Source organism: Otolemur garnettii, unplaced genomic scaffold, assembly GCF_000181295.1.
Source record: "Otolemur garnettii isolate 467f Iridium unplaced genomic scaffold, OtoGar3 scaffold00128, whole genome shotgun sequence".
NCBI lineage: Eukaryota > Metazoa > Chordata > Mammalia > Primates > Galagidae > Otolemur > Otolemur garnettii.
This window is the reverse complement of record NW_003852523.1, coordinates 5,533,180-5,545,596: the sequence shown is the minus strand read 5'-3', so window position 1 is coordinate 5,545,596 and position 12,417 is coordinate 5,533,180. Positions and strand designations below refer to the sequence as shown.

Here is a 12,417-nt window from a genome sequence, read left to right as displayed (position 1 = left end):
CCTGGGCTCAAGCAAGTCTTCTGCCTCAGCTTCCCAAGTAGCTGGGACCACAGGCGCCCGCCACAACACCTGGCTATTTTTTGGTTGTAGCCAACATTGTTGTTTGGCAGGCCCGGGCTGGATTCGAACCCGCCACCTTGGGTGTACGTGGCTGGCACCTTAGCCACTTGAGCCACAGGCGCCGAGCCAGTTACCTAGATTCTTATTGTAACTCTTCTTGGAGGGTCGGAATTATATTCCCTGGCTTTATTTTATCTATTAATTTTCTATTTAGTTTAATGTTTGAGAGCCTCACTCTTTTGCCCAGGTAGAGTGCTGTGGCATCAGCCTCGCTCACAGAAACCTCAAACTCCTGGGTTCAAGTGATCCTCCTAACTCAACCTCTCAAGTAGCTGAGACTATAGGCACCTGCCACAACACCTGGCTAACTTTTCTGTTTTTAGTAGAGACAGGGTCTCTTGCTCAGTCTGGTCTAGAACTCCTGAGCTCATGCAGTCCACCTGCCTCGGCCTCCTAGAGTGCTAGAATTACAGGTGTGAGCCATTGTGCCCGGCCTACTTTTGTTTTCTAGAGACAGTGCCTGGCTGTCCCTAAGGCAGGTGAAGCAATCACAACTCACTGCAGCCTCCAACCTTGGGGCTCACAGGATCCTTCTAACTCCTCGTTTGAGGAACTACAGACACATACCATGCCTAGCTAAAACTTTTAGCTGAGGGGTCTTTGTTGCCCAGGTTGGTCTGTAACTCCTGGACTCAAGTGATCTTTCTACCCTGGCCTCCCCAAGTGCTGTGATCACAGGCATGAGCCACTGCTTCTGAGCCCTTGCTATTTTAATGTTATTTTTATTTAAACATTATTTTTAAGTATCGTGCCTCTCAGGATTGAGTCTCTTGTCCCCTAAATTCCTCACAAGCTGGCACCCTGTTTCCATCTTCATACCCTTGGAACCTGGCAAGTAGGAGGCAAGATGCTGCCACTCAGCCATATGCAGGTGTTTCCCATGGGCTGATTTCCTAAGGACCAGAGCGGCTAATGTCTCCAGGAATGGAAAGGTCTGATCTCTGCCTGATCCTGATGGAGCCACAGTGGTGACACCTGCTTCTCTCAGAACCATTTTTCTCTGCACCTTTGAATGTGATTCTTGTTTAAAAAAACCAGAATTAAAACATGCAATATCCAGTTTTCATACTGATTTTTTTCTAATATGGCTTTTCCTTTTAGTTCTATTTCACAACAATTATTTATTCAATAGAAGGAAGAATTGTGGCAAAGTTGATGGTGTTTGTATGGCCTGGTCACTGGCTGGGCCACCTGGGCCTTGACACTGGAGGTGCCAAGTGAACCCTCAAGGTTGCACAGCTGAGGGGTGAGGGTGGGACCAGACCAGGGCAGATTGCCAACAGAGGTGAAGCCTCTTTACCAGAATGCTGGAGTTCTCTGAGGAAAGATCCATAGAACTCAGCGAATTAGTTTATATGCTCTCAATTTTAAGGGTTTAGAACTTTTATTTATTTATTTATATAGAGCCAGAGTCTTACTTTATTGCCCTTGGTAGAGTGCTGTGGTGTCTCAGCTCACAGCAACCTCCAATTCCTAGGCTTAGGTGATTCTCTTGCCTCAGTCTCCTGAGTAGCTGGGACTACAGGCACCCACCACAACACCTGGCTATTTTTTTTGTTGTTGCAGTTTGGCCAGGGCCAGGTTTGAACCCGCCACCTTCAGTATATGGGGCCAACGCCTGACCTACTGAGCCACAGGCGCTGCCCAGAACTTTTCTTTTTTTCTTTTCGTTTTTGCGACAGTCTTACTTTGTTGCCCTTGATAGAGTGCCGTGTCCTCACAGCTTACCAACCTCCAACTCTTGGGCTTAAGCAATTCTCTTGCCTCAGCCTCCCAAGTAGCTGGGACTATAGGTGCCCAGATACTTGGGAGTCTCATTGCTGTTTTAGTGGCCTGGGCTGGGTTCGAACCTGGTACCCTTGGTATATGGGGCTGGCGCCCTACCTACTGAGCCACAAGGCACTGCCCAGAACTTTTATTTTCAATAATGCAAAAACAAACACAAACCTCTGGATCGGTGCCCACAGCACAGTAATTACGGCACCAGCCACCAAGGCTAGTGGGTTCAAACCTGGCCCAGAACAGCTAAACAATGACAACTGCAACAAAAAATAGCCACGTGTTGTGGCGGGAGCCTGTAGTCCCAGCTACTTGGGAGGCTGAGGCAAAAAGAAACACTTAAGCCCAAGAGTTTGAGGTTGCTATGAGCTGTGTACTACTGAGGGTGACATAGTGAGAGACCCTCTCAAAAAAAACAAACAAAAAAATCTGATGTGTCCTACACAAAGAAAGGAATGGGAATCTCCAAGGGTTTAGAGCTTTTATTTGCAATAATGCAAAAAAAAAAAAAAAAAAAATCTAACGTGTCCTAACACTTGTATCTCAGTGCTCTGCTTAGGGAATCTAGCCCCTTTGTAGGCTGGTGCTTCTGACACAGGACAGTGGTGACATGTAGAAATCCCAGTCTGGGGGGTGCCCCACTGTGTGTGGGGAATGTCTGTTCCCACCCTATCTCTGTCTCCATGTCCCCAGCCTCTGGCATCAGAAGAGGTCCCTGCTCAGAGGTTGGAGCCTGGTCCCAGTGTGCCGGTTCAGCTCGTCCAGTGCCAGCTTCTCCTTCTGCAGCATCTATAAGAAGAGAAAACGCTGGGCGTGGGCCCAGAAAGCCAAGGGTGGGTTGGCTCCGCTGACCACCTACCCATACTTGTGGAGCCTGCAGGGGGAGGGTTGGCAGCAGGGAGACCAGCCCCCAGGGGTCACCAAACCACCGGCCAGATGGGCAGGGGTCGGCCTACCCCAGCAGCAGGGTGAGGGCTGGGTTAAGCCTGCCCACCTACCCCTCCAAGAAGCCCCTGAGAAAGGCTTGGAGTCCAACCCCCAAGAGACTGGCCGCCGTAAGGGCCGTGGCTAGTGTGAAACTGGGACACTGGCCTAGAGAGGCCAAAAGCATCCAGGACTATTTCCTTTTTTTTCTTTTTTGGCTGGGGCTGGGTTTGAATCCACCACCTCTAGCATATGGGGCCGGCGTTCTACTCCTTTGAGCCACAGGTGACACCCAACCAGGACTATTTCTTATGGGGTGGGGTGGGGCAGGAGGCCTTCGTCTTTCAGACAAATGGCGGCATCTCCATGTTCTCTGTGTGGGGCATATACCAACAGGCCTTTATAAATGGAAACAACCTGCAGGTGTGCCGACACCTTAGTGCCTACTAAGTTCTGTTTCAAATTAAGTGTCATCACAATGTCTCTTGTAAAGATTTTCTACATTAAGCTCTCTGAAAAACACCAACCACCATGCTCACAATTCTACTTTTTCAGTCTGTATGCTCAAGTTAGACACTTAAAACATTTCTGAGTCTATTTTACAAAGGGCAGGTCAGAGGCCATCAGGTGTAGGTGAGATGTCACCCAGACACACCCAAGTAGGCAGGATGGCAGGCTCTTACCTTCAGCCACTCTGCCTCAGTGCTGTGTGTGAAGCCCAGGAGGTGACAGAGTCCGTGTGTGGCAGTCACCTGAGAGAATAATTAAAACACCGGCTAGGAGCACCTCCAGGGTTGCAGGCTGTTCTTGGTAAGTGGTAGAATGCAGATGCCCAGGTGTCCAGGGTCAGGAACACTAGGGCAGGAGCCTGAGGCAGCCTAACCTTCCTTCTGTCTAAAAGGGGGGCTAGGAGGCTTGGCGCTTGTAGCAGTGGTTACGGCATTGGCCACATTCACCCAGGCTGGCAGGTTTGAACCCAGCCAGGGTCAGCTAAACAATGACAACTGCAACCAAGAAATAGCTGGGCATTGTGGTGGGCGCCTGTAGTCCCAGCTACTTGGGAGGCTGAGGCAAGAGAACAGCTTGAGCCCAAGAGTCTGAGGTTGCTGTGAGCTGTGACACTATGGTACTCTACCCAAGGTGACATAGACATTGTCTGAAAAACAAAACTGGTAAAAGACGGGTTAGGAGGACTAACAACCCAGAACTGCTCAGTGGCTAGAAACAATGCTGGGAGGGGGCCTATTTAAAAAAAAAAAAAGAGGGCTCGGCGGCTGTGGCTCAAGCAGCTAAGACGCCAGCCACATACCCATGAGCTGGCAGGTTTGAATCCAGCCCAGGCCCATCAAACAACAAAGACGGCTGCAACCAAAAAATAGCCGGGCAGTGTGGTGGGTGCCTGTAGTCCCAGCTACTTGGGAGGCAGAGGAAGGAGAATCGCTTGAACCCAGGAATTGGGAGGTAGCTGTGATGCCACAGCACTCTACCCAGGGCGACAGCTTGAGGCTCTGTCTCAAAAAAAAAAAAAAAAAGCAGCAGTGGGAAAGAGCTAAGTACTAGGGAGAGAGGAAGGGGGAGTGGGGCAGTTGGAGGGGAGAGGTAGTTTGCACTAGGACCAACTAGGATAGAGTAGGGGGCAGGAGAGCAGCATAGGGACAGGGGCCTCAAGCAGACCCCAACTTTATTGGCTGCTTCATGCAGGGGTGGTGGTGGAGAGGGGGTTTGAAGGTAGAGCATAGCATGGTATGGGGAGGCCCCACTGGGCCATCTCTACCTGGAGACAGGCTTGGCCTCAAACACACAGGGGAGAGAGCCAGGAGGTAGCCCAGAGCTGGGGAAGGCAGAGAAGGAAAGCCCTGTGAAGCAGCAGGTCAGGAATGCTCCTCTGAGCAGGTACCATGGAGACTGGAGATGGTCCTAGCCTGCCAGAAGCCACCCCACATGGGTGGGTTCAGGGATAAGGCAGACCAAGGGCTGTCCGTGGTAGGAAAATCAAGATCTCCTTGGGACAGTGTAGAATAGGGGTCCTCAAACTTTTTAAACAGGGGCCAGTTCACTGTCCCTCAGACCACTGGAGGGCCGGACTGTGGGCTCCAGGTCAAGTTGGCTGCTAAGCAGGACAGGCAGCGGCGGCAAAAACACCCGGCAGACCAGATAAATGTCCTCAGCGGGCTGCAGTTTGAGGATGCCTGGTGTAGAAGAAGGTGAAGAAAGGAGGGAGGGCAACATGGAGGGTTTGGCTGGGAGGCAGTCCTAGTAGAGCTAGCCTGGCCTGGCCAGTGCTGTGAGCATGGGGTCCTGGGATGCTTGGTTGGCCTCCACATGGGGTAATAGGGAGTGCTCCAGGGAATGCCATGGGCAGAATCTCAGGAGGTCCAAAGGAATGGAAGTACCACCCGCACCCCCTCCCTGGTGCATGACTGCTGCCCACAGAGGTACCAGGGCTGAACCCAGCTGGGCAACTTCCCATCACTCTCAGGAACTTCCTCCTTCCTTGCCAGGGTGAGCACTGGGATCCCCCAAAGACAGGTCAAGGAGTGGCTGCTCAGCCAAAGAAAGAGCTCAGGTGACCGCTTCCTTTCGGCCGGTCATTGAGCAGCTGATCCTGCAGGTCTGAGCTAGTGAAGCGCAGTTTGCTCATTGCCAGGGTATAGCTGAGCAGGTTCCTCCTGGGGGCTTCTGTGTCTTTTTTTTTTGAGACGGTCTCACTATGTTGCCCTGGATGGGGCTCTGTGGTGTCATAGCTCACAGCAACCTCAAACTCTTGGACTCAAGTAATTCTCTTGCCTCAGCCTCCCAAGTAGCTGTGACTGGCCTCTGTGTCTTCACAGAGTGTCCTCTTCTTCCCCCAACCCTCGTGTGAGGCATGCGGACCCCACCGAGCCTGTGTCCTCCTCTCTCTGCTTATAAGTTCTCTCCCAGTAGCCCTTGTGGTCCTGTGGAGCTAGTCTGGATGCAGGGGTCATATTCTTGACCACCTTGCATGGCCCTTGTCTCATGGCAGGATATGTGATTTTGTGTCCCTACTCACAGTCAGGATATCCTCATAATCTTCATCTTCTTTGCACTGCTGGCAGATGTACTCCACTCCTAGGAAAATGTCTCCCAAATTATAGTCATCTGGAAAATCAGGCCGCAGAATTTCACCTGGTTTCAGATTCTAAAAATGAGGAAAAACAGACGTCGATACCACCTCAGGAATAGTAACCCAAGTGAAACTGCCACATCAAAGTGATGTAGGGCCCTAAATACTAACTGTGTTGAAGTCGGATTTCCACAGGAATCAGTTAGCTAGCCCTTGCCTTCCTGAAATTGTTTATTGCTTAGGGTTACGCATCACTGACTGAAATAAGATTTGTAACTTACCTAATCACTTCTATAAATAACACTGCTATTGTAAAACCTAAGACTGGTCTGTGAGATACCTTCCAGAATCTGCACTTGGAAGGGGAGACCAACTGATGCCAACCAAAACAATGGCTGTGTGGGGGAATGGATTCAACAGGTCCTGCAACTCTCTACCCAGAAACCAACTCAGTGCAAGAAGACAATTTTTGCTTCCTAACCCTATGTGTTCATCCTCAGACAATCAGCAGATCCAATTCCCCAGTCTTTTGTCTGCCAAATCTATCTTTAAAAACCCTGGCCCTAAAATTCTCAGGGAGACAGATTTGAGAAATACCTCTCATCTCCTGAATCGGTGCCCTGTGATATTAAACTTTCTTCCGTGAGACCCCTGCTGTCTCACTGTATTAGCGCTCTTCTTTGCAAGTGGCAAAGAACCCAGTTGGATGGTAACAAGCACAGGCTGACAGCTCATTTTGAAGACTCTGGCTTATTAGTCCCAAGGCAAACAAGCACTTGTTCTCTGACCTCATTGCCCTCAAGCTGCAAGTCCAAGGCTGAGTTAGCAGTGTATGTCTGTGGGGGATGGACTGCATAGCCACTACACACAAGTGATCTAAAATGTTTCTGCTATGACAGGTGTCAGAATCAAAATAGAGCCACTAGCACTAAAAAAACCCTGAACAAATAGAGCGTTCTCTATTTGGAAAGGTGTTGAAAACAGGATCCTCAAGCTTTGTATGCCTGATAACAAAAACTCTTAAAAGATTCTGCAAAAACCACAACCTGGAACAAAGGCCATCATAACCTCAAACAGAATATGCTTCTGCAGGGACATCTGCCCAGCAACTGCCTGTGCAATCTCCCATCGGCATCACCCTTGTTATTGATCTTTGTAGTCAGGGATAATTATTTCAAAACAATCATGTAATCTTCACTTTTCCTTTAAAACTCCTTGTCTTCCTTTACCTTCCCAAGCACCCATGTAGTTGGCTATGACATGCATACTCCCATTACAAGGGTCTGTTCTCAAACACACATTATTCTGTTAGAAAGCCTGTTACTTAGGTTGAGAACACCTTGTCAAATGAGTTACTTAACATTTATTTTATCCCTCTCAAAGCAGATCCACAACTTCTACATGGGCACAATTATTTATTTCTGTTTTTTCTTCTTGATATTTTGTTCTAATTCATCTTTTCAGATTTTCCCACATAAAAACTATAAAGACCTGGGCGGTGCCTGTGGCTCAGTGAGTAGGGCGCTGGCCCCATATACCGAGGGTGGTGGGTTCAAACCCGGCCCTGGCCAAACTGCAACAACAAAAAAAAAACAGCCAGGCTTTGTGGCGGGTGCCTGTAGTCCCAGCTACTCAGGAGGCTGAGGCAAGAGAATCGCCTAAGCCCAGGAGTTGGAGGTTGCTGTGAGCTGTGACGCCACAGTACTCTACCAAGGACAATAAAGTGAGTCTCTGTCTCTAAAAAAAAAAAAAAAGATGAAGACCAGTCCACTCAGTTGAGGGCTATTACCAGTCACCTGTGGCTGGGTATTTAGGGTATTTCTGTTTTTGATACTATTATAGAGAACAGTAAATGAACATTTTAAAACATTTTTATGTTGTACATTCAGCAGTTTATCTGTTTAGTCTTTTATTTAGTCTTCAGTTTATCTCTTTAGTCTTTTATTTTCTTGGTATGACACTTAACAGATTAAATACGTATGTTTTAAAAGCTCTTGAAGATGACTGCCAAATTACTTTCCAAAAAGGTCTGCTCCAGTTTTTTTTTTTTTTTACATTCAACATTTTATTTTTCAGTTTCTGAAATACAAATCAAGTACATTTTTGTTATGTATTTTAGCAAGCTTGTCATTCTTTTTCATACAGGATGACTCAATACAGGTACTTTAGAACTTCCTTTTAAAAAACCATAAATGTGAGGGGGGGAGGAGCAAGATGGCAGCCGAATAACAGCTTCTTTGCAACTGGGCACTGTGAGTCGGGGGAGAGAAGTCTCTAGACATCTCTGGATGGTGGGATCTGCCCAGAAACATCCCTTTTGGGACACAGAGTCAGCGAGAGACTTCTGGACCTGATGAGGACAAAAGCAGTGGAGAACTGGCAAATGTTTGCGTGTGTTTGTTTGGTCTAATCCCGCCGGCAGCTTTAAGTATAGCAGCAGTGAGATTACAAACTGGAAAGGCCTTACCTCTTAGCTGTTTTGGTTTCTTTTGGATTTGGCACTAAGTTGAACTACCTTGAAAGAACTTAGGCAAGAGTGCAGAGGACTTTAAGCATTGTCTACAGCACGTGTCCTCAAACTATGGCCTGCAGGCCACATGTGGCCCACCTAGGACATTTATCTGGCCCGCTGGTGTTTTTGCCGTAGCTGCCTGTCCTGCTTAGCAGCTGACTTGTCCCAGGGCCCGCAGTCTGGCCCTCCAACAGTCTGAGGGACAGTGAACTGGCCCACTGTTTAAAAAGTTTGAGAACCCCCATCTAGGGCCCAGACTGAGCCACTGAGCCAGACGGAGGTAATAATGGTTGGCTGTGGGTGATGTGGAGCCATTGTGGGAGTACTGCCCAGGGTCGCAGAGCAAAGATCAGGTGGGAGCAAGTCGTGACTGAGTAGCCTAAAGGCAAGGACTGAGATACCTTATAGCCTTGGTCCTCAGGTGCATAGAGTGAGACCAGTTTTGGCACACTGGGTAAGTAGATAGCCACGTCAGGAGTGATCTCAGTGACAAGTGCTTTCCTGGGAAAGCTTCTGCTTAGCCAAGATTAGCAATTTAAAGTGCCTTTTAAGTGGGCTGAGGCGAGATTTAGGTTCTCCACCCTGTGGGGTTTGAAAAATCAGCAGAGGCCTCCAGTCTCCATCTCATACAACCATTATCAGCATTGTGATTAACATCTCATACCCCAGAATATCACCTGTTGCCCAGACAACATTTAGCAAGATATTTATACTGCTTTGTTTTTTAATTTCAACATTTTCCCTATAGATTTTTTTCTGTCTTTTTCCCCTCATTTTTCTAGTTTAAATATAATTTTCCATTGTTGCCTTTTTTAACTATTAGAACTTCATTTTTTGCTAGTGTTTCTATCCCTATTATTTGTTCTTTTCCCCAATTTTATCCCATAAAGTTTTCTGTTTGCTTGTTTTGGTTGGATTTATAGCATTTCTGTTTTTCCTCTCTACTTGGTGGAGATGGGGTACCGTGTCCGAACAGGCTAGCAAAGAGCTCCTGACCTCAAGGGAACCACACAACCCAGTACCCCCAGAGGTTTGGTCAAAGTACATTTACCGTACACTACTTAAATTGCTCCTGTCTCCCTCTTTCTGTGCCCTTCTTCTTTTTGTCAATATACCCTTTTACCTACCCCCCTCTCCTTTCTCTTTTTTCCCCTTCTTGCTCTTCAATCTTCTTATCCTTCTGATCCTGTACCAAAAGGACTCATCGAAACCCTAGTCCAGAGGCATGGTAACTTAAAGAGCAAGAGGAAGTGAAAGGAAATTAGGGCCAGGAAACAGATAAAATAAATCACTCATGAGGAATAATCAGCAGAAAAATCCTGGCAACATGAAAAACCAGTCCAGAGCACCCCACCCACCCACCAAGGGACCATGAGGTAGCTACTGCAGAGGATTCTACCTATAAAGGAAATGTTAGAAATGACAGAAAGGGAATTTGGAATACAGATGACAAAAACAATGAAGGAAATGATGGAAACAATGAAGGAAACTGCTTATAAAGTGGAAAATAACCAAAAGGAAATCCAAAAACAGAATCAAATAAGAGATGAACGATATGAAGAATATAGAAAGGACATAGCAGAGCTGAATGAACTGAAGCAGTCAATTAGGGAACTTAAAGATGCAACAGAAAGTATCAACAACAGATTAGACCATGCAGAAGAAAGGGTCTCAGAGGTAGAGGACAAAGCTCTTGAGATAACTCAGATAGTTAAAGAGGCAGAAAAGAAGAGACAGAAAGCAGAACATTCACTGACAGAATTATGGGACTTTATGAAGTGGCCAAACATAGGAGTTATAGATATCCCAGATGGGAAAGAAGAATGGCCCAGGAGAATGGAAGCCATACTAGAGAATATAATAAATAAAAATTTCCCAAATATCACCAAAGATTCTGACACACTCCTTTCAGAGGGATATCGGACCCCAAGTTGCCTCAACTCTAACCGAGCTTCTCTAAGACACATTGTGATGAACCTGTCCAAAAGGTTTCAATTCAAGACAAAAGAAAAGATTCTTCAACCTGCCAGGAATAAGCACCAGTTGACCTACGGGGGCAAATCCATCAGGGTGACTACAGACTGTTCTAATGAAACTTTCCAAACAAGAAGACAATGGTCATCTACCTTTAATCTACTTAAACAGAACAATTTCCAGCCCAGAATTCTATATCCTGCTAAGCTAAGCTTTAAAATTGATGGAGAAACCAAATAATTTACTGATATACAAACGCTGAGGAAATTCGCCACAACAAGATCAGCTTTATAGGAAATGCTTCAAACTGTTCTATACACTGACCATCACGATGGATCAACAGCAAAGTAAGAACTCAGAAATTAAAAGACAGAACCTAACTTCCACAATGATGCAAAAGATAAAACTAAGCAATGGACTCTCATAAAATAAGATGAATAGAACACTAGGACACTTATCAATTATCTCAATAAATGTTAATGGCCTGATGAAGCATAGATTGGCTGACTGGATTAAAAAACATAAGCCATCCATTTGCTGTCTGCAGGAAACACACCTAGCTTCAAAAGACAAATTAAAACTCTGAGTTAAGGATTGGAAAACTATTTTTCAGGCAAACGGAATTCAGAATAAAAGAGGAGTTGCAACTTATTTTCAGATACATGTAGATTTAAAGCAACTAAAATAAAAAAAAAAAACAAAGATGGTCACTATATATCAAGGGAAAAATACAACAAGAAGACGTTCCAATTCTAAATATTTATACACCCAATTTAAATGCTCCCAGATTCTTGAAACAGACCTTAGTCAGTCTGAGCAATATGATATCCTATAACACCATAATAACAGGGGACTTTAACACTCCTCTTATAGAGCTGGACAGATCCTCAAAACAGAAATTAAACACAGATATAAAGGACTTAAATGAGACCCTAGAACAACTGGGCTTGCTTGATAGACGCACATAGAACACTCAATCTCAAAGATAAAGAATATACATTTTTCTCATCACCCCATGGAACATTCTCCAAAATTGATCATGTCCTAGGACACAAAACAAACCTCAACAAAATCAAAAGAACTGACATTTTACCTTGTATCTTCTCAGACCGCAAGGCACTAAAGGTGGAACTCAACTCCAACAAATATGTTCAACCCCACACAAAGGCATGGAAACTAAACAACTTCTGTTGAATGAGGGGTGCAGGAAGAAATAAAAGAGGAAATCATTAACTTCCTTGAGCACAACAACAACGAAGACACGAGGTACCAAAACCTGTGGGATACCGCAAAAGCAGTTTTGAGAGGAAAATTTATCGCTTTAGATGCCTACATTCGAAAAACAGAAAGAGTACATCAACAAACTCACAAGTTCTTATGGAATTGGAAAAAGAAGAACAATTTAAGCCTAAACCCAGCAGAAGAAAAGAAATATCCAAAATTAAATCAGAGATCAATGAAATTGAAAACAAAAGAATCATTCAGAAAGTTAATGAAACAAGGAGTTGGTTTTTTGAAAAAATAAAATAGATAAACCTTTGGACAGACTAACTAGAAATAGAAAAGTAAAATCTCTAGTAACCTCAGTCAGAAATGATAAAGGGGAAATAACAACTGACGCCACAGAGATACAAGAGATCATCTCTGAATACTACCAGAAACTCTATGCCCAGAAATTTGACAATGTGAAGGAAATGGATCAATATTTGGAATCATACTCTCTCCCCAGACTTAGCCAGGAAGAAATAGAGCTCCTGAATAGACCAATTTCAAGCACTAAGATCAAAGAAACAATAAAAAATCTTCCAACAAAAAAATGCTCTGGTCCGGATGGCTTCACACCAGAATTCTATCAAACCTTCAAGGAAGAGCTTATTCCAGTACTACAGAAACTATTCCAAAAAATTGAGGAGGAGGGAATCTTTTCCAACACATTCTATGAAGCAAACATCACCCTGATACCAAAACCAGGAAAAGACCCAACTAAAAAGGAGAATTTCAGACCAATTTCACTAATGAATAT

General features: G+C 45.5%; 1 protein-coding gene across 3 annotated transcripts in view; it reads right to left on the bottom strand.

Moving 5' to 3' along the window:
• Nucleotides 1-2,366: 2,366 nt before the first annotated feature.
• Nucleotides 2,367-12,417, bottom strand: part of YBEY (ybeY metallopeptidase (putative)) — a 20,575-nt gene continuing 10,524 nt past the window's right edge. For 2 of the 3 annotated variants that reach the window (XM_012810322.2, XM_023518088.1), the window contains exons 3-5: nucleotides 5,855-5,983; nucleotides 3,507-3,575; nucleotides 2,367-2,688 (exon numbers count right to left, since the gene is read on the bottom strand). In XM_012810322.2, coding sequence (XP_012665776.2) covers nucleotides 2,602-2,688; nucleotides 3,507-3,575; nucleotides 5,855-5,983 — 285 coding nt within the window. In that variant the 3' untranslated portion in view covers nucleotides 2,367-2,601. Of the gene's footprint in view, nucleotides 2,707-3,506; nucleotides 3,576-5,854; nucleotides 5,984-12,417 lie in introns of all 3 variants that reach the window. The other variant, XM_012810323.2, reaches the window with a different exon arrangement.